At 33.9% G+C, this 22,290-nt stretch overlaps 1 protein-coding gene across 1 annotated transcript in view; it reads right to left on the bottom strand.

Moving 5' to 3' along the window:
* Window positions 1–3,953: 3,953 nt before the first annotated feature.
* LOC115882619 (pheromone-processing carboxypeptidase KEX1-like) overlaps window positions 3,954–22,290 on the bottom strand; it is a 107,971-nt gene continuing 89,634 nt past the window's right edge. The window contains exon 4 of the mRNA XM_030900812.1: window positions 3,954–4,081. Within this exon, the coding sequence (XP_030756672.1) occupies window positions 3,954–4,081 (128 nt within the window). The remainder of the gene's footprint in view (window positions 4,082–22,290) is intronic.

Here is a 22,290-nt window from a genome sequence, read left to right as displayed (position 1 = left end):
TTATTTTTTTTTCCTAAAATATTTTGGGGATTAAAAGAAAATATTTGAAAGCTGGCAACGCTGTGCCGGTCAAGCTTAATCATGTGCCTAAAAGTTTATTTGATATGAACCATAGTTTCCCATTTTGTTTGGAATTGTTTTTTGGTTTATTAGCAAAGAGGGAACCTTTGGAACCTTGCTTTTATGAATTTAGAATACTTCTTTGTGAAACCTAAGATGTACTAAACAACTGTTGCAATTTTAGACACCTCCTGTATCTTAGTTATCTGATTGAACTTTTCAAATAGATAGAAATAGATTTAAATTTTAAAAATATATTAACAGTATGTATTCATTTTAATAAACAATAACAAAAATCATATTTTTCATATTAAACATTTAAAGTTTTGTGGTAGGTTTTGCAAGAACAATGCTTTTACTTATCGTTGATGTGAACAACTCCTAATTTCACCAAAAATGGGTCATTCTGGTAAACTGTAGCTAATTTATTGGAAAACGTATGCTAATTAATAAACAGCATACCATTTTCCCGCTATTTTACGACTTCTAGTTTCTTGTTTTGCCTAATTGCGATTGGAGCGATAGCTGGGGTTAATAAAACTGCGTAGGTGTGTCCAGCTTGACTGATTTGTAATGTCTTTAAACTCGACCTATGGCTGGAACACTTTTCTGCGTGTTCGTGTCAAATTAAATCCAATTGAAGCGCATAAATCTTCATGTTTAGTATGTTATTATATAAAATATCGGGTATTAATAATTAGTTAATTGTTCCACATAAAAAGAATAGGGTATATTTAACCTTATTAATTTTAACCTTCATTAATTTTAATAAAATGCTTAAAAGAGCTTATTCAACCATTTCCAATTATAAAAAATGTCTATACCTATGTGACGGATTCATCTCTCCAAAAAAATCTTGATGACACCTATTACCTGGGTCTTTTACCGTATCTGCTCTATTATTTTTTCTTGCAGTGGCAAAATACCCATACCGGATTTTTTGGAGACTCATATATTTAGATAATCTCTTTCTAGTTGGGCGCATTGTTTTCTGTTGTGTATGCAGGCCCATGTTATCCCTGCTAATTTCCTAATATCATATTCCCATCTCAGGTTTGGTTTTCCTCTAGGTCTCTTAATTCTTCGTGAGTATCATGCTGTAATTAATTAAAACTAAAACCTTGTAAAAATACAAAGTAAAAAACATCGTTAGTCGAAATCATCGAGTATAAAATAAAATAGACACTTGCGTCTGAAATATTAGAGGAACGTGCCGTCTTAGCTGGAAATTTAATTTGTTTGTCCGCGTCGATACAGCACCAGTCAGTGCAGCGAGCGACACCAAACACCGATTTTAACACGAAAATCACGGCCCCTACATCCATATCCAATCGAGTTTTACAACTTTTTCTCGAGCGCGTCGAGCTATTTTCCGGAAACTTTTCGCATCGGATCGGAACTTAGACCATCGCATGTCTAGACACCTAATTGTTTCATCGTCATATATTATAACTATGGTGTACCCTCGACTTCGTTCGCGTCGAATTAATCATTTGTGATGGTGATGATAAAGCTAAGCAAGAATTGCCATTAACATACAAACTGGATAAAATTTTCTCACTTTTATGTCAGCATGAGAAAAAACAATATGGCGATATTATTATAGAGCTTGGTAATATTTGAGGGGTAGTTTTATCTCGTTGGAAGTTGACTTTCGAAAAATCCGTTTGCCAAAAATAAGCTTTTTACGTCAAACAGTTTAAGCAGAATCGTGGTTAAACAATTTCCCAACTTTTTGGAACACCCTGTATGATTTTTTAAAAAACTTCAAAATATGTAAAAAAACGAAATAAATTATGCGTGTCCAATCGTTTTCCCGAAAGACTAACCGTTTTTTAAATAACAAATATTGTAATATTTGAGGGGCGTTTTCACCCTCTTGGAATTTGAGATTCGAGAAACCCCTCCTTATGGAACCTCTACACCCCGCAGTCAATCCGTTTGCCAAAAATCAGCTTTGAACGTCAAGCAGTTTAAGCAGAATCGTGGTTACTCAATGGTAATATTTTATGAAACACCCTGTATAAATTTTTAAAAATCTTAAAATATGTAAAACAACAAAATAAAATATACGTGTTTAAGAGTTTTTCCAAAAAACTCACCGGTTTTTAAATAAAAAATATTCTAATATTTGAGGGGTGGTTTCAGCCCCTTAGGGTTCGAGTTTTAAAAAATCCCTTCTTGTCGAACCTCAACACCCTAAAGTCAATCCGTTTTCCAAAATTCAGCTTTTTACGTCAAGCGCTTTAAGCAGGATCGTGATTAATCAATGACCAGATTTTTCGAAACATCCTGTATACATTTTTAAAAAATCTTGAAATATGTAAAAAAACAAAATAAAATATACGTGTTTAAGCGTTTTTTTCGGAAACTTGACCGTTTTTTAAATAAAAAATATTGTAATATTTGAGGGGTGGTTTCACCCCCTTGGAACTGGAATTTTGAAAAATCCCTTCTTATCGAACATCTACATCCTAGAATCAACCTATATGCCAAAATTGAGCTTCTTACGTTGAGTGGTTTGAACAGGATCGTGATTAATTAGTGAGTCAGTCACTTAAGGATTTTATATATTAGTATAGATAAGTTTAAAATATGTATGGTATTTTAAATATACGTTTAAAAATCTTGTTTATTTATAAAATGTTTCAAATATTAGAAACTTGATTCATATTTTTTAAACAATTAACAAACTATAAAGTTAAAAGGCCACACAGAGTCTAGTGACTATGCATATTTATACTCCAAGGTTTCGATCGTTTCAAACTTCGAGCGACGCTATTTCCAGACCCGTCTTCTCAGTTTTCCGTCTCTTTTTTTCCCAAAAAGCGCCTTTTTTCTAGAAATTGGCGTCCCGGATTAGGTCGACTCCGCGACACGGCTCTGGATCCCAGCGACACTCGCCGTTAGAGGCGCAAATTGTTTTTCTATGAGCCCTGAAATTGGAACTGCTTATAAAACCGAGTATCACAACAAGAATGTTACTTTTATACATTGTTTATTTTATAAACTGGATATTTATATGTAGTCTGTGAGCTACCTACATATGGGTGGAATTATTTAGATGCTTTTGTAACTTTCTGTGTTGCTGTAGAATTTAGAATTTAATTAATAATGAGTGGGAGGGGGTTAATCACTGCTACCTTACATACCTATTGTGTCCCCCTTTCTTGAGTTATAACTCGTCATACAAAGCCAGTATCTGGGACGGTTTTATAGAGGTTAGTTCTCCATCTCCAATATCAGTCTTACCAAAGTTCATGGCACGAATGGTTGTCGTCTCGGCGCAGTCAGTGATTTCCCCATATTCTCCACAGAATCTGCATTCGCCGTTTCTTCTTAGTTTCAATCTACTGAGATGTTCATTGAGGAGACAGTGTCCTGTTAAAAACCCCGTGACAATCCGAAGATTGTTCTTACTTAAATCTAGGAAGATCTTTGATTTTTCTTTGTCGTAAGCCCTCAGAAAACTCCTTGTGTTGCTTACTCATGATGACTCTACCACTTTTTTCGTATGGAAAAAATTTTGAAACGGTTTGTTTTACTGCCAATAGTCCGGTTACCAATAGTTCTGTTGCCAATAGTTGCGGTTTGATTGTCAATAGTCATGAAAAAACTGAAGTAATGTAGAACGAACTGGTAGACAGAAAATATTTTCTAATAAGTATCATTAAAACTGAAAATAGTAGAAGAATATACATCAAGATTATACAAAATCTTCACATTATCAGAAATCATCAGAAGAATTAATAATGGAGTACATATGGATGACACTCAATCACATTCAAATCTATATTGCCACTTTATCTAAAGAAGAAAACAAAGATTACCAGTCATAACATATGCTGCAGATCACACAATCTAGTATCTTTTACACACACCAATATAATTAGTTAACATATTGATTGGTTTACTATTCCTAACTTATATTCATCATCATCTTTATCATCATCTTCATCATCATCTTCATCATCATCTTCATCATCATCTTTATCATCAGCTTCATCATCATCATTCTCAGCTTATTCAACCATTTCCAATTGTGGTGTAGCCTCCCTCACATATTTAGATACTCTCTTTGTAGTTGAGTCCATTATTGTTGTCTATGCGGGTCCAAGTTATACCTGCTAATTTTCTAATATCACGGTTCCATCTCAGGTTTCGTCTTCTTCTAGATCCTTAATTCTTTGTGTCTAGCGTGCTGTACTTTTTATGGTCCATCTGTTGTCCGTCCTTCTTGCCAGGTATCCTGCCCATTGCCACTTGAGGTATTTGATTCTGTGGATAAATAAAGTAATTAAATTTGAAGCTTCTTTTATAGTCCTGACACAATGTATTTCCAGATTTATACACTTTGTATAAAACGAATCATAAAATAAACCAGAAATAATACAAAATACTCGTAAACATTGAAAATTAAATTTGTCAAATATATGTCTTATACAAAACTTCAAAAAAGTTTTCCATTATGGTTCCTATGACGTATCTTCCGTTTTTAATATAGGTATATTAAAAATAAATTACATTAATCTCTTTATATTTTATATTCAATGATCTGCATGACACAACACTGATTAATAAGACACACCAAGCGCGAACACAATCAAAACGACGTCACTTTTTAACCCTGAAAAACTCAATTATTATGCCTTTTCCGCCACATTGCACACAAATCATTCCTCCGGGGGTGTCTAAAACTCAAGCCGAGAAAAAAACAAGGCATTTGCCAGAAAATTACATAAGTTTTTCCTCCAACCCCGATTCGCCGTCGGCGCAGACAAATATTAACACAAGACATGCAATTTGGACCCTTTAGAATGGGGGGTGTGCTCGCTGTTCTTATTTAAATTGCGCAAGGTTATGACGAGGGGTTTGGTTTTAACGTTTTGTTCTCCAATACAGAGTGTCGAAAATTGTATACTATAACAAATGAGGAGCAGACGTTTAAATGTCTTTGGTCCAGTCAAAAAACACCTAGATACTAATTTACATCTAAATATGGAATTTAATTCAGAAATTATTTAGAAAAGAATCAAAATAAAATTTACTTATTTTTATCTTAAGGCGCACTCTAAAGGCGGATTCTCACGACTGGCGTACTTGACAAATATTTGTTATTGGAATATACTTGCCATGCCGTGAGAACGGGTTCCTTGGTCACTTGTCGCGTCCCCACTCTCTGTCGGTAAATATAGCCTGAGTCAAACCATTAATCCTACACTTGCCAAGTATACTTGGCCAGCCTGGGCCAGCCTTGTTTAGAATGGCCGAAGGGCAAAAAAACGACTGCGCAAATAATGTTACTGTTATAGCATATGTCCGATTTATTTCCGGATCGTAGTGTTTTTCGAGTTAATTGTGGATAATTTAAAACGTTAAAACAATAATAGATTATGTAATATCAAATTTACATTAATAACTTCAATATTGGCGACATACCTAAATCGTTTTCACAGCAATAAATGGAGTGTGGACAAATGAAGACTACACGGGAAAAACGAGATATGTCACATTTTCATAGAAATTAAGATAGCGATACAACTTTATAGACAAATGTTAACGTCGTTCGAAAAAAGAAAGCAATAATACGCTTAGTCCCAGAGATATTACAGCTTGGTTATTTTGCCCTACAAAGGAAAAATCAGAGTAGTCCACGCGTAAATGGCAAAAACCAGAGATTTACTTACGCATGGGCGACAAGCATGCATCTTGCAATTAGTATTATATTATAAAAACAAGGGATATTACAGGAAATAAACGTCGAAAATCAAAAACACAAACAAATTTATTCCGTTCGAAACTTGCCGAAGCTTACAATAAACAACAATAATCTCGACTGACCGAAAAACATAGATGAATCAACAAATCTCTCAAAAACATCATCTGACACAATCGATAGAAAACTATTATCCTTATGTAACAATCTTAAAGGTACACACATACGTAATTAATTTATGTACGTATATACAGAATATTTTTTTCGTTATCAATATGGTTATAAATTTATGTATTGTAATAAAAACCTACTTAAATATAAATTTTCAACAAAAAAATAATAGTTTAGATTAGGTTTTATACAACCTTTAATTAATTGAACATCTCTGGTTTTCTTCTGTTTTGTTTTGCATTTTGACTATTTTTTTTAGATTATCTATTTAGATTTTTATTTCAATATTTCAGAATATGGCGATAATTCACAATATTAATAATTCAGAATTGGTAGTAATATAAATATTTTTCTAATTATTCAACCGAAAATAACATATTTCTTTAAAAACACTAAATTGCATTTTTCTCGGCTCCAATTAAAATGGACAAAACTGGGTTTTCCCGTGTAGTCTTCAAATGATGTTTTGGAATTTAGGAATTTATACGAAAATGAGCCCTTCATATGGATGGCCAAACATAAAGAACATAGAAATCGTATTGCGGTGTACAGTAAAAGAACTTAAAAAGAAAAAAGAATCACTAGCAACGACAATTTCGGGACGACCAGTATCCATCGATGCGACTATACTGTTTACTTGCCAATGATTGTAGGGGTACTTGGCAAATACGCAAATATTGGCGTACTTGCCAAGTACACTTGCCAATATAGTACAAAGTGGGGACTGGTGGGGATACTTGCCAAGTACGCAAATATTGGCGTACTTGTCAAGTACGCCAGTCGTGAGAATCCGCCTTCCACGACGACGTGGCCATTTTAAAGCACGCCAGCAAAAACATTGTTTAAATCCTTGGCAAGTAAACAGTAGAGTCGCATCGATGGATACCGGTCGTCCCGAAATTGTCGTTGCTAGTGATTCTGTTAAGTTCTTTTACTGTACACTGCAATACAATTTCTATGTTCTTTATGTTTAGCCACTCATATGAAGGGCTCATTTTCGTATAAATCCATAAATTCCAAAACAACATCATTTGAGGACTACACGGGAAAAACCAGTTTTGTCCATTTTAATTGGAGCCGAGAAAAATGCAATTTAGTGTTTTTAAAGAAATATGTTATTTTCGGTTGAATGATTAGAAAAATACATGTTACTACCAATTCTGAATTATTAATATTGTGAATTATCGCCATATTCTGAAATACCGAAATAAAAATGTCAAAATGCAAAACAAAACAGGGGAAACCCAGGGATGTCCAATTAAAGGTTGTACGAATATAAAACCTAAATCTAAACTATTACTTTTTTGTTGTAGGAAGAAAATTAATATTTAAGTAGGTGTTTATTGCTTGTCGTAGGTGCTTATCGCTTGTTCATGCTTGTCGCCCATGCGTAAGTACATCTCTGGTTTTTGCCATTTACGCGTGGACTACTCTGGTTTTTCCATTGTATGGCAAAATAACCAAGCTGTAATATCTTTGGGACTAAGCGTGTTATTGCTTTCTTTTTTCTCGAATGATGTTAACATTTGTTTATAAAATTGTATCGCTATCTTAATTTTTATGAAAATGTGACATAAAATCTGTTTTTTCCCGTGTAGTCTTCGTTTGTCCACTCCATTTATTGCTGTGAGAACGGTTTAGGTATGTCGCCAATATTGAAGTTATTAGTGTAAATTTGATATTATACAATCTGTTATTGTTTTAACGTTATAATAACAGTACACTTATTTGCGCAGTCGTTTTTTTGCGCCTCGGCAAGTATAGACAAGTCTGGCCAAGTACACTTGGCAAGTGTACGAATAATTATTGTGATCCTTTGACTCTGAGTGTTATATATTTTCGAGAAGCCCATGCCAAGCTCAACAAAAAAATTTAAAAATATACAAGGGGTTCTATTTAAAAAAAACATAAGTATAGTTAATATCTCAAAAAATATTTTTTTCGAAAAAAGTCTGACTACGCCACTGCATTCTACACAGAAAAGTGCCTTTAGAATGCATAATTCATTTTTCCGTGGTTGCTGAAATAAACAAACTATCGAACATCTTCAAAAAGTACAAAATTTGAGAATCCCCCTATAGCTTCGAAACCGATCAAGATAGCCACGATCCGTTTGCGCTATTGAAATTTTTTCAAAAAAAGAACCCGAGACTGCAGTATCAAAATTTAAATATTTCTCACGGTTTCCTAGATACCCTATAGAAACAACCAAATTGGTCCACCCTGTATACTGACTGGTGTTATTATTTATTTATTTAATACATAAATAGCATTAGTCAAACGAACACGACGTTCAGATTTCATTAATCATATTTAATTTTAATAAAATATATTATATAATATAATATGTAAATATTTAATAGGTAATACAGTATGTTTATATAAAAGCTGTTTGTAATATTATAACATTATTTTATATACTTTATTGATATAAGTTACTTTTTCAGATAAACATCTTTATCTTACTTTGTAGATATTCCATCACAATTTCGCCTCAAGTACACCGATGCATTTGCCAAACTTGACAGAGTATCTCGGAAACACATCGAGAAGCTCAGGTGCTCTCGGCTTCATCAGTCGATTTATCCTTCGCCCTTGCGACGCCGCTTTTTTGACACAACCAATTTATTTCCAAACAACAAATTTATATTCTCGAAACAATTTAGATTTAAAAGATTTACGCACTTTCCAGTCCAACCAGTGCGAAATTCTATCTAAAACTGCATATTTTCGTGTTTTTCTAGATTTTTTATTTAATGTATGACCGGGGGAAATTAAAAATTGAAACATTTAAATCGTTTTTTTCCGACGCCGCTGCCTGGGAAATGTAACACCAAAAGGGCGGAGCCGTGGATTCATTAATTATTTTGGCAACAATCAATTTTAATGGGATAAAATTTGTTATTACGTATATGTGTGTATGGTAATACTCTGTTCATAAGGCCTGTGTATATTTAATAAAATCTTCTCTCAGATTTATATACAGGGTGGCGCCTCTTATACGACGCGCAGACTCCACGGTGAACGACAGTTTGTATTGAAATGAAATTTTGTGAGCGTATGTAGGTTAGTTTAGAGCATTTTGTAAAATTAGAGTTCTAAAAGGTGTCCCAAAAAAATCTAACTTGTATTTTTTGTAATAGAACACCCTATATATTAATTGGTTTTCGGATTATAGAAGAAAAATAAAGGCGAGTTTTGTAACAGAAGTATATGGATAAAATGTAGGGCTTTTGGCATATTTAACATTTTCTACAAATAAAGAATAATTTTTAAATTTCAATAAAAGCTACCTAAATTGGAATTTACCCGGTATGAGGAATTTAAATTGGATTTTACCCGAATTTACAGCCTAATATGTAGTTAAAATAACCATTTTACTCTAAATAAAATTAAAATTTGACCCAAAAAGTTATACAGGCACATTTAAAAGCAAGTTACATTTTTATTTTAAATGAAACACCCAGTATATTATTCCGGTATTTTATGGGGAATTCATGTCTCTTTAAAATACTATTAAGGTTGCCTACTTACAACCTCAAATAAAGATTTTCGTAGATATTTTCATTTTTAGGATTCAGTGACAGTAGATCTTTATTATTAGGTAAAATCTAGGTGGGCTGTTATATATGTTACTTCAACATAGAGGTCAAATTAGTTCAATTTTAACAACTAATTATTAATTTGTTTTAGTTAAAACAACAATAATCCTCAGAAAATTGCCGAAAATGAAAACATATTCTATATCAGAGAAAATTAATATGATTCTATTAGTTAGGGACTGCAGTGTGCATTATAATTGGGTCCGTTGCTGTCTATTGTTAGCTAGGTGAGTCCAAGGCATCCCTGCTAATTTCATCATATCATAGTCCTATCTTAGATTTTGTCATCTTCTAGGTTTCTTAATTTCGCGTGGGTACACAAAGCTGTAATTTTTGTGGCCCATCTGTTGTTCGTCCTTCTTGCCAAGTTTCCTGCTCGTTGTCATTTGAGAGATTTGACTCTGTGGATGACATCTATGACCTGGGTCTTTTGTCGTATTCACTCTATTCTTCTACGGTTTCTCTGGTCTCTTTGTTATTCCCAGCATATTTTGTTTCAAAAAATTAATATTCTTCCATTTACTTCATGATGTCGGTTTTAAGTATCCAGATTTTACACAACTTTGCAGACGATCAGGTCGTGATTGCGCAGGACTCATACGATCTAGAGTTCATGACTAAGAGGCTTTATCAAGAATACAACAAATGGGGACTTCAGGTTAGTCTAAAGAAGACCGAATACTTAGCTGTCAATTCGAACGCTTGTTTTGAAGTCTTTATTAATGATAACGTCCAGATTCAACAAGTAGACAAATTTAAATACCTGGGTGCTACTATCAACAACGAGGGTTTGGGCAAAGTAGAAATACAAACCCGAATTCAGAAGAGCAAACAAGTTATTGGATGTCTTAACAGCCTCTGGTGGGACCGAAACTTGTCTGCAACAACTAAAAGAGACTTGGAAGAACATTGGTGGAGTCAGTTCTTTGATATGGTTCAGAGCTATGGACTCTGAGTGCAGATGCAAGCGCAAAATCAAGTTGTTGAAATGGACTACCTTAGAAGAAGTGCAGGTATATCTAGGATGGAAAAAAAGACAAACATCGAGGTCAGGCGTATCATGAATGCATCGGAGGAAACAGTACTAGATCGAATCGAAAAATCCAGCTTAAAATGGTTTGGACATGTTCTGCGTATGCCGGTGAACAGGTGGCCAAAAAGAGTTTTTTAATGGGCTCCCCAGAGGGCAGAAGAAAGAGAGGTAGACCTAGAAAATCCTGGAACGGAACGGTTACGGAAGCAATGGAAGCTCGTAACCTAGAAGCTGATGACGCTCTAAATCGAGATGTGTGGCGTAGGGTAACGGGAAGGCAGCAATAGGCTGTAGTTGGAAATGAGTATTAAATACTTAAACCAAATTCCGTTCATATATTTCACACAAATCGGTCATCACTTTTAGTACTCATTGGTCGAATGTTTTCTTTTTCAGATAAAGTGGCGTAAAATATTTGAATATGATTGAGTTTGTTCAACCTATACTCCATGCTAACTTATTTTCCCGTTATTTTTAGAACCTTATTTTATCATTTTAATGACACCCCTCTCGATAAACAACTTCTAACTTTTTCCGACATCAATTTATCGACACAATTTTCCACCCGCGCCATTCACGCACCCCTCTATCTAATATTTAACGTAGCTAGATAAGGGTGAAGTTTTCTAGAAAAACTTTCTCGACGAGCTCCTCCAAACGCTTTTTGCCGCCGCGCGCCGTGTCGTCCTCATGCGTCCGAGCACTCTATAATTTATCAAATAGATTTCGGGCCTTTTAGAGTCAATGCATCAATACTTCACGAATGAAATATGGTCGCCACGACTTTCTACACCCTATCTACAGAACCGGTCTATCGAAAAACACCTGTTTCGATTTATTTTTCGGTTATAGAGAGGAACACACGCACCTTGAGAGCGTGTCGTGATTTGTTGAGCTCGAAAAAAGGTTAGAAAATCAATAAATCTATTTAGGGTGTATGTTTTAGTTCGTTGTTTAACGGAATAGATAGATGATACTTCGTACAAAAATTAGAAAACTGGCATCTTTCTAAATTTGTCCTCTAAAGTGGCACTTCATAATTCTTCAACCTGAAAGATTTTTCATTTCTAGTTGCAAAATGCTTAGGTTGGACTAATAGTAATAATAAATAATAGTAATAATATTTCTTAATAAATGATGTAAAATATGTAATTTATTAATTTTATTTTTATTTTATTAATTGTGATTAATAAAATTGCGTTTATCTCATCAAGGAGGCCGAATTCGTCAAAATTTTAAGAGATAACTTTTAATTGGCATTAAACGGCCTACTCAATTTTGATCTCAAAAGAAAAAAAATCAGTGGCGCACATTTTTTTTTGAAAAATATTTCAGTTATAACCCATATAAAATTTTATTAAAATACATTAAAATATTATTTAGCTATTAATTATACTTTATTAGCACTTATAGTAAATTTTTGCCGTTAATAAATAAATATTCAGACTCGCCAATATCGTAGCCCCACCAAACCAGCCTGTTTAGCCAAACGTAGACCGATTCCTCTTCGGCGGCGCGCGGCTTCGTTACCCTGGCCGATGGAAGAGTCTTGAAGACGTTCATCCGCGCATAGGAACAAGTTGACTGCGTAGCGTATTGCGTATTAATCGATTCTGAAACTTTCTATCTCATGTATAACATGTTACGCAAGTGTATTATTTTAATCTCGATTTTAATAGATAAATATGTGAAATGCCACCTGAATATCTTCCGCCATGATATGTTTTACTTTTTTGTTATGGTAAAGTGATTTGTATAACCTTTATTCAATAACGTATATTTTCCTCCATTTGTGATTTTTTAATTTTAAGCGAAAATTAACTATAACATTTTAGGAAAAAGAAACACTGTAATATTTAAAAGAATAAGAAGAAATTAGTCTTATTTTGAAGGAAAAATATAGAAAAAACTCTTTCTATAGAAAAAAGTCTTTATACTAACCAGAATCCGGTGACATATACGCGGTCTCACCGGAAACATTACTTATTACTTCACATAACTTGAAGAATATCTACTTGTAATAATGAACACTTCAGAAATACACCAGTAAAAACATTTATTATTTGAGATTAAAACTCGAATGAAATTATAAATATTAGTTACATACCTATGTTGTTATAGCTTTTATAGGCCTGTTTAACGACTTAATAAGTTCATTCGAATCACTAAAAGTGCTTGGAAGAAAATTATAATAAATCAAAAGATTATTAAAACTTTAACACCCTGTTATGTTACGAAACAAAACAGAATCAGACCTATTTGTATTGTATTGTATTGACTAAGAATGGGTCCCAGGTGGGACCCTCCACTGAGGCTGCGAGGGCCTATTGTGGCCCAGTTTCTACAAGCTCTTTAATAGAAAAAGAGCATTAATGTTCACCCTCAAGACCCAGCCTTTTAACATAGACCGTTATGTCCGAGAGTGATATGTCTTCTAGGTCTGATAGGTCTAGCGTGGGTTTGCCAAACACCTCAAACCTGGCCCCTGCCCCCAGCGGGAACGAGGTACACATAACGTGCTTTCATTGTTCCGTCATCTTCCATACAGAGTCTGCATTCGGCGTCTTCCACCAGTCTCTGTAGGCTGTAGGTGTGATCTCAGCCGGCAGTGGCCCGTGTATACTGCAGTGAACGTACGCGCTCCGTTCCTACCAGCCTTTAGGAGTTCATCGGTTCTACGTTCGATGACCCTGCTAGGATTGTCTTGGCATGTTCCATTTCGTGACTGTCATACCAGTCCCGAAATGTTGCACCCCTAACCCATTCACAGAGCCTGTCTCGCGAGATTTTTTGGTACGCTAAGTGTCGGTTCTGTGCCCACGAATGGCGAGCCTGCACCAGTTTTGGAGGGAATCAGCACGTTCATTTCCCCTTTAGGCCGACATGTCCCGGTATCCATATTAGCGACACTTTGTTCCTGTCTCCTAATATATTGAGTAGTTTCTTACAATGAAGAATCGTCATAGACGTGCTTTCGTTGCTTCAAGTGCTTTCAACGCGGCCTGACTATCCGAAAATATGCTTATTGCTTTCCTGGTGTATTGCTGTTTCTAGCAGTAGTTGCACACAGGTTTCAACAGCATATAGCTCAGGTTGGAAAAATTATAGTGTATTTTCCAAGACTGTGGTAGATCTCAGTCTTGGATCTCAGCGCCAGATCCTTTATCGTTTGAATCAGACCTATGTTGAAATGAAAAATAAATCTTATTTTTACGTGAGGAATCTCCCCATGAGAGATGACACATGTTTTTTGAAACACCCTGTATAAAGAGTACAATTTTCTCAAAAAGTTAATAATAAAAAAGATTTGTATTAATAACTCTTTAAGAAAAAAGTACATAACAATTTTTATTTTCACTACGGTAAACATTTTTTTGATTGGGGATTATTTTTTGATTGGGGATTTTTGATTTGGGATTAACAACTCAATAAAAAACACAAAACTTACACACTAAACAAAGGAAATTTGCTTACTTTTTAATATAAACTCTCTGATTTATTCTGTTTTTCAATTCGAACTAAACATTTTGATTTACAAAACTTCAACATTCCCAGTTATTGAGGTATTCTGACAAGATCTATTGTTTCTACAACGAATGGCGATCTTTGTCTAGATTGTCATGTATTTTTCATCGGATTTATTGAATTCTTGACTAGGGATTTCTGCGAGTGGGAATGAACTCTGACGTTAGGTAAACCGAACAGCAGTCTGTGAAAAATTGCCAAAAAGAAAGTCGGTCCATTGGAAAGTCAAATTCGGGATTTGAAAATCATTTGAATTTATTTGGGCCTTTGTTATTGCGGTACTTAGCTTTTGATGTGAAAATTTTTATACTAGGCAAAAGGAAATCGCGAACAAACCGAATATTGAATTGTGTCAAACATTTGTTTAAAAATGATGAAGAAAATGATTAGCCGTCTCTAAAAACATTTATATAATACTGGCATGTATCCGGGACTTCGTTCGCGTCGAATTAATCATTTTATCATCACCAATGGTGATGATAAAGCAAAGCAAGAATTTCCATTAACATACAAACTGGATAAAATGTTCACACATTTATGTCAGCATGAAAATAAACGATATGGCGATATTATTATATAACTTGGTAATATTTGAGGGGTAGTTTCATCTCGTTGGAATTTGACTTTGGAAAAATCCGTTTGCCAAAAATAAGCTTTTTAGAAGTCAAGCAGTTTAAGCAGTTTATCCAACTTTTGGGAACACCCTGTATGATTTTTTAAAAAAATTCAAAATATATAAAAAAACAAAATAAATTATACGCGTCCAAGCGTTTCCCCGAAAGACTAACCGTTTTTTAAGTAAATACTGTAATATTTGAGGGGCGTTTTCACCCTCTTGGAATTTGAGATTCGAGAAACCCCTCCTGATCGAACCTCTACACCCCACAGTCAATCCGTTTGCCAAAAATCAACCAAAAAAACGTCAAGCAGTTTAAGCAGAATCGTGATTATTGAGTAATCACGATTCTGCTTAATCGAGTAAACACCCTAAAATATAAACAATTAATATTTTTTTTCAAAAATCTTAAAATATGTAAAACAACAAAATATTCTAGTATTTGAGGGTGGTTTTACCCCCTTAGAATTCGAGTTTCGAAAAATCCCTTCTTATCGAACCTCTACACTCTAAAGTCAATCCGTTTTCCAAAAATAAGCTTTTTACGTCAAGCGCTTTAAGCAGGATCGTGATGATCCTAATCAATGACCAGATTTTTCGAAATACCATCTATACATTTTTAAAAAAATTTAAAATATGAAAAAGAAAACAAAATAAAATATACGTGTTTCAGCGTTTTTTCGGAAACTTGGTCGTTTTTTAAATAAAAAATATTGTAATATTTGAGGGGTGGTTTCACCCCCTTGAAACTGGAATTTTGAAAAATCCCTTCTTGTCGAACCCCTACACCCTAGAATCAACCTGTATGCCAAAATTGAGCTTCTTACGTTGAGTGGTTTGAGCAGGATCGTGATTAATCAGTGAGTCAGTCACTTAAGGATTTTATATATTAGTATAGATTTCGTTTAGCGAGTTTTGTTTTTTGTTAAATTCTTCAACGACACGATGATAACTATTATCATAGAATTGATTTATAACAGCAAGAAATGTGACATTAATCCAAGATTATCAATAATGGATGAATGAAAACTAAATGATATCACCACAGAAACGCGTCTTGATTTTTAGAACTTTAAACAATTTTCACATTTTTTATTTTTCTCTAAATCGGTAAGAAAATTTGAAAATGTATAAACTCACTTAATGAGTAGCCATTTTATACGATAAAATGGTATCTTCTAATCGAAAAAAATTAATACTTTTATGACGTTTGAAAAAAAAGGCTATTTTATAAGGATGTTTATTCTCTTCACAAATTCTCTTGCAAATACTGATCCGGGGACATAATGCGGGGACATAATGTACTTACAGTTACAAAATTCATTCATTATTACACCCTACTAAAAAAATTAAATGCTTTCGAGGACCTGATCTGCAAGAGCCCACAGCTAAATTTCCCAAACAAATCTCTTTACGACAAGGGCCATACAAAATCCCTTCCCGAAAAATTCGACAAGTGTTTTCCCTCTGTCAAAGAACGAGCACGTGCACACACCGAGGCCAGTATCTCGCAGCTCCATTCAGCCATTCACAACCTGGAAATTGACCTGCCAGGCATGATAGTCCTTCTCTCGGCGCGTCGTCTTGGCAATCCTGGTGCTGCCAACCTATCGCCGAACGAGATCTTGCACTTGTTCACTTGTGCAGGAAATTTAAAAAGCCGCGGCTGCCGTGTACGCTCGATAGCAGGACAGAGACGAGACCTCTGGGCGATATATTTATTCATCTATCGGTAGGTAGAGACGAGTGTATTGAAATAATCTGCTAGTTCTGTCGATTTCTATCAATTATTTGCGTTATATACTGTGTCATCTGTAAAGTACATGTCAAAGTTATACTATATTAGATACTATATTATACAAGGTGGTCCAAATTGTATACGGGAAACTTCGGTATCATATTCTACCGATAAAAATAAGTAAAAAATTTCGTCTAAATTTATGTTCTAAAATGCTTTGTTTCAGAGATACAGGGCGAAATTTTATTTTTATTTTGATTTTATCTTAATAATTTCTGAATTAATGTAAATATTTGTATGAAAATTCGGCCCTCGGTGTTTTTTGGATATGGGAAATTTGATTTCAATGTCAATATTACTTCTACTTGTATCAGGCTGATTTGAATGGTTATAACTTTTTGTCTCTACCTGTAACAACTAGTGATGGGATCACTCGAGCGAAATTTCGCTCGAGTACTCGATTATTGAAATAACTGACATCGCTCGATTATGAACGAGCGATGCAATGATGACGAGTACCAAGCAAGCGATCCTAGAATAAAATAAATTGAAATCCGACGATAGCAAGCGATCCTAGAATAAAATAAATTGAAATCCGATTTTAATGTGACATACTCGACAAAAAGCCGAGCGAATTTTCTACATACATTGCAGGTAGCAAATTTATACGACGCCGTATATATATTCATCCGTTGCGTATCTGAGAGACAAAATTTTGCGACCTACATCAACAATGCTTTGAAATAAACTAAATCAAGTACCGTCAATTCATTTGTTAATCTTGACAAACAATCAAACTTTTCAAACAATAAGTGGACGACTATAAATTACCGTCCCAGAATCGGTTCTCGGTCCGGTTGGAACGAACCTCAAGCGAATCGCTCGTCGTTTGCTAGTTGCCATTCATCACCGAAAGAATCTGTACCCTGCGCACGCAACTTACTGCTTGGCGCTTGGCGTTAACGAGTACTTACAACAAGCGGCGGACGAAAAACCGTATTTTCAAATACGAGCGATATTTCGCTCGAGCGATCGCTCGGTTATTGCAATCGCTTGATACTCGAGTACTCGATTATTGAAATTAACCGATTTTTCCCATAACTAGTAACAACCGAGTGAAAAAATATAAATTTTCGTCGATTTTAAATTCGAGATAAAATTTCGTAGTTAAATTAGTTATTTTTGATGTGGATCGGAGTGTGGAATTCGTTCTTTTAATTGTGGAATTTCTGAGTTTAGTTCTTTCATTGACCGGATATGGAATATGGCTGAGAAGAAAACATCATTTTTTATTTATGCCTTTTTGTGAGTTGGACTAGTCAAGATATATAGTTCTTTATCTATATCCTGGAGGGAGATTTCCGGTTGAAATCTGATTTTGTGAAGGAAATCGAATCCTTGCATCACTTCTTGTGTACTCCCCGGCTGAAGAGTGTCGTCGTGAAGAACTGGCTGCCGTTTCGTGAAGCATTCCCTGTTGGTGAATAGCAGGTCTTTGTAAAGAAGGATTAAGGCTTCCGAAACACATTTGGTCAGAAACGTGGTTGGATTTTGTTGAGTTTACATGGACCACCGACCAATTTCCGTAAGGGATTAAATAGCCAAATTTTTCCGACCGATATCCCGATTCCACGTGCCCAAGAAGTCCCCGAATAGTTCCAAGGTATGCTATAATTCTTCTGCCTATTCTAAGTCAATGCTCAACTGATTTTTTTATTCGTATTGTTGACTCGTTTTCGACTTTTCCACGCCCACGTGGTGTAGAAAGATTGGTTGAGTGTTATCTTTCTTAAATCTTATTTGGTTGTTCGTAATTGTAGAGCAAGAAGACCGATCCAGACCGTACAGCACAGAACAGTCCAGAATTCCATCCTGTTGCCCGTGTAGAGGTACCCGTTGGACATCATAAACCCTCGTTGAGGTAAAGTTCAGATTTGAGTAGTCCTTCTTTATTACCTTTATTAACTCCTACACGTTGTGCTAGTCCTTGTTCTATAATTGAGGCACTTTTCTAAGACAACCAATGTTATTTAGGGTTTTTTATGTTCACCTTTTGAAGTCCTACACCTGGCTGGCATCCGTACGTCTGCTGACATCCGTGGACTCCAGTGACAGTACACCGAGCTGCTGTGCACCGCCGTAGCCACCCTGTAGCTATACACCGTAGCTCAGCCGGAGGAACTTCCGAGTTGTTTTCAAGTATGTCACATCGAGTAGAGTAAGACTGTTTAGATTTTAGTTAGGTTTAGATTTGCTATTTGTATTGCGCCCTTAGAGCATACTTAGTTTAAGTTAAGGGGGATGACGTCTTAGTTTTAGTATAGCTTAGACCATTTTCATTTTTCATTTATTCTTATCGATTTAAACTTTACTTCATTTCATATACATTTCATCATTTTCTTTATACATTTAACCTTTTTGATATTTCAATAAATTGTTTAAATATTTTTAGTAGTATTATTTGCAGTCTAGTCTCATACATGAAGTTAGTGAATAACCTAATTATATTTATATCATAGTTTAAAAAAATGTGTCTCCGATTTTACAACTTTTTACCAAGATATTGGTAAGATTTGTCAAAGAAGTTATTACAACTTAAACCAATGGCAACTTCATTCTAAGAGTTATTGTTATTACAGTTGAGGGTTGGAACCTTTGGTGTTACACAGCAAAATAAAAACACTAAATTACCGCAATACACCAAAACACTTTTACTTTTACACTGGACGCGCGTTTCGCTAACCATGTTATTGTTCTTCACAATGTAAATTTAAACATTGGTTATATTTTAAACTTTCTATTGTTTCAACTTCTTTACTAGAAATGAACAGTTCTATAAAATTTATTTAAATAATTTAGACTTTGGGAATTTGATATTTCTTGGATCAAATTTGGTAATAAGGTGCTTGTTTTTAATTTTAATTATAGGTAACTTTTTTTTATAGTTATGAGGCTATCTTACTGTATTAATTTTGATAATTTTAATTTCATTTTTCAACAGATTTAATTTATTGGAGTATTAATTTTAATTATGCCTTTAAAATTACAAACAACCAATAAAAAATTTTATATTCTTAATTGATATCTGTGTACTTATCTTATTCGAATGTATCCTCCGGCGTTTTATTTTCTTACTGTTTTAGTTCTTACATCAACATGGGCACTCAAAAAATCTATTTTAACAAATATAACTTGTAGTCTTCCTCATTTTTTCATTTTTCATCCCTGGCTCTTTTTTATAATGTCCTAATTAAGACCAACTGGCAACGGAGTGACCGATGCGATGATCTGATAAAGTCAGATTCGAAAATTAAAACGCGGCTCGGCAAAATGAATTTGCGGAATTCGTAGAAAGCCTAAATGAGTTATCGGAGCCGGTCTGGTTGCGTTTAAAATTTACGGCCTACGGTTACCATTAGGGAGATAGAGGTAGAGATAGAAGGAGGGAGAGGGGGAGCTTTGAAAAACGGTTATTAGGTTTTATTATGTGCTGCAGCGAGAAAAAAATATGAAAATATTGGGGATAGCTTCTTTATTTTCCGCCGGTTGTTGTTGTTTTTTATATACTGTGGAGGCCGCGTTATGTAATATGTTCGCTTGGGTTTATTAATCTTCGTTTGGCATAATTATGGCTGGATAAAGCGAATAAAAAAGTGTTTAGGGTTACTTATTTTGTTTATTATGGTTATAAATTTTGATTCTTGTTTAGTAAACTAGAACCATAAAGTGTACTATAATTATTATTAGTAGATTGAGAAAGGGGTTTCTGCATCGACCACAAGAAACAGGAAGTGACGTTAAAAACAAATAAAAATCGCTAATCAACATGATAAAACAAGAATAAACTAGAGTAAACCGCTAAATAACAGAAAAAAGCTAAAATACAAAAATAACGCGAAAAAAATTAAATTAATATGAACTGTTTTTTTCTTTCTTATTTTCTGTTTAATCTTTTTGATTAGCGGTTATTATTTGTTTTTCAATGTTTTTCTCTAACGTCACTTCCTGCTCCCTTCTTCAATTACTAATGTTACGGGTATAATTTCTATAAATAGATCTTTAATACAATATTCCTTATATATTTTAATTCATTTACCTTTACTTTTTTCGCTGTATTATGATGTTTCATTAATAAGTGTTTTTCTATAGCAAAAAAAAAGAAAAATATTTAAAATAACAAAATGTAACTAGGTATTTAAAACACTTTAGTTTTAGTAGTTGCTCATTTGTCTAGCAAATACGCAACTAAATTGTTCTCGAAGTAGCTACATTTAGACATTTTCTCTAGTTTTTAAATTTTTAGAAGTTTTAGATTTTTAAGTAAATTTGTTTAGGAGTAAAAAATCACTTACAAACTGGTTTTAATTTTTATACTAACGCTGCGCTGTAGCATTTTATAAAAATTACTTTTTTATATTTCTGTTCCTGCTTCATAAAGATGTACATACACATTATTTACTAACTCGAGTTTTTTAAATTTATTTTTATTAATATTATATTAGATTAATATTTATTTCTAAAGTTTTTAGTGTTTATCACTATTATAATTACTGTTAAATATAAAAAAAATAATTTAATGTGTAAAATAAAGATTATTTTTTTTGTATCCTCTGTTTTACTTTCAACTTTTCTGTCGTTTTGGCCAAACGACTAGCAATAAACGTTTTTACCGCACGGAAATATGGCCCAGAAGGGCAGCAACATATTACGAAATATAAATGAAAATTTTTTAACACTTGCCAGATGCTGCATACATGTTAAGGTGAAATATTGTGTGTACAGCCAGGGAATGAGTAGAACGTTGCCAGATAAATTTGGCTGGCATACTGAAACGTCAGGATATATTAGCTTTTAAACATATTAAATTTATGCTAAGTACGTTAATACAGCAGAAATTAAATTAGTAAATATATTTTTTTTAAATAATAAAAGTAAAAATAAAGAATTATACCGTGATATTTAGAGCTTTAACAGGATTGGGGCTTATCAAGAAATTGACTAAAATGATAAAATTGACACTCCAAAAACTACTGAGTAAAAAAATATACATTTACGACGTCTTTTACGTAAAAATGGTCTCTTGGTAAAAATCACTACAAGTAATGGTTTTTTAATGGATATTTGGAATCGAAATTATCAATACCTGTCATCATTGACATTGTGCGGAGCAGGATCTGCCATTCCTGCCGTACAGACATACTAGGATATGTGATCCTAGTATTAGCTTGTAAGACAAGCAGGTAGTGCTACGTATACTACCTAGTTTAGTATATACTGTATTATCAAGGATACTGGTTGAATATTTGAATAAAAAATAAATGTAGAACTATAATAGCAAACAATATTTAATTCAATAAAAAGAATAAACACAATTTCCTACTATACTAAATCCTTACACTCTTATTCATACTCTTTATGCTAAACAAAAATTTATACTATCTGTTACAAGATCTTTGAAAATATAAAATCGAAAATATAATATAACTAAAACTTGACAAAAAAAACTTTGCATGTAAATGTTCCAAAGTCACTCTCGTTAAATTGTCATTAAACCTTGTCATAAATGTTCAAAATTCGTTACCTCACTTCTGCATTTGTATTGGCGGTGAAAAGGTACAGCTGACCACAGTATAATACCTAGGGGTTATATTATACTGCGCTATAAACTTCTTTTGGTCGATTTCACACACTTTTGGTCGGTTTACACACTTTGTCGCACTCACGGTTCACTGTTCGAAAGCTCATCGCTGACATCGTTTTTATTCGATCATAAGGTAGTTATTAGACTGAAACCATAAAATTGAAATGTTTTTGTGCTAAAAGTTTAGC

The sequence above is a fragment of the Sitophilus oryzae genome, unplaced genomic scaffold (genome assembly GCF_002938485.1).
Source record: "Sitophilus oryzae breed Bouriz unplaced genomic scaffold, Soryzae_2.0 scaffold_178_pilon_pilon, whole genome shotgun sequence".
Lineage (NCBI taxonomy): Eukaryota > Metazoa > Arthropoda > Insecta > Coleoptera > Curculionidae > Sitophilus > Sitophilus oryzae.
Note: the sequence above shows the minus strand (reverse complement) of the source record. Positions and strands in the feature narration are given on the sequence as shown.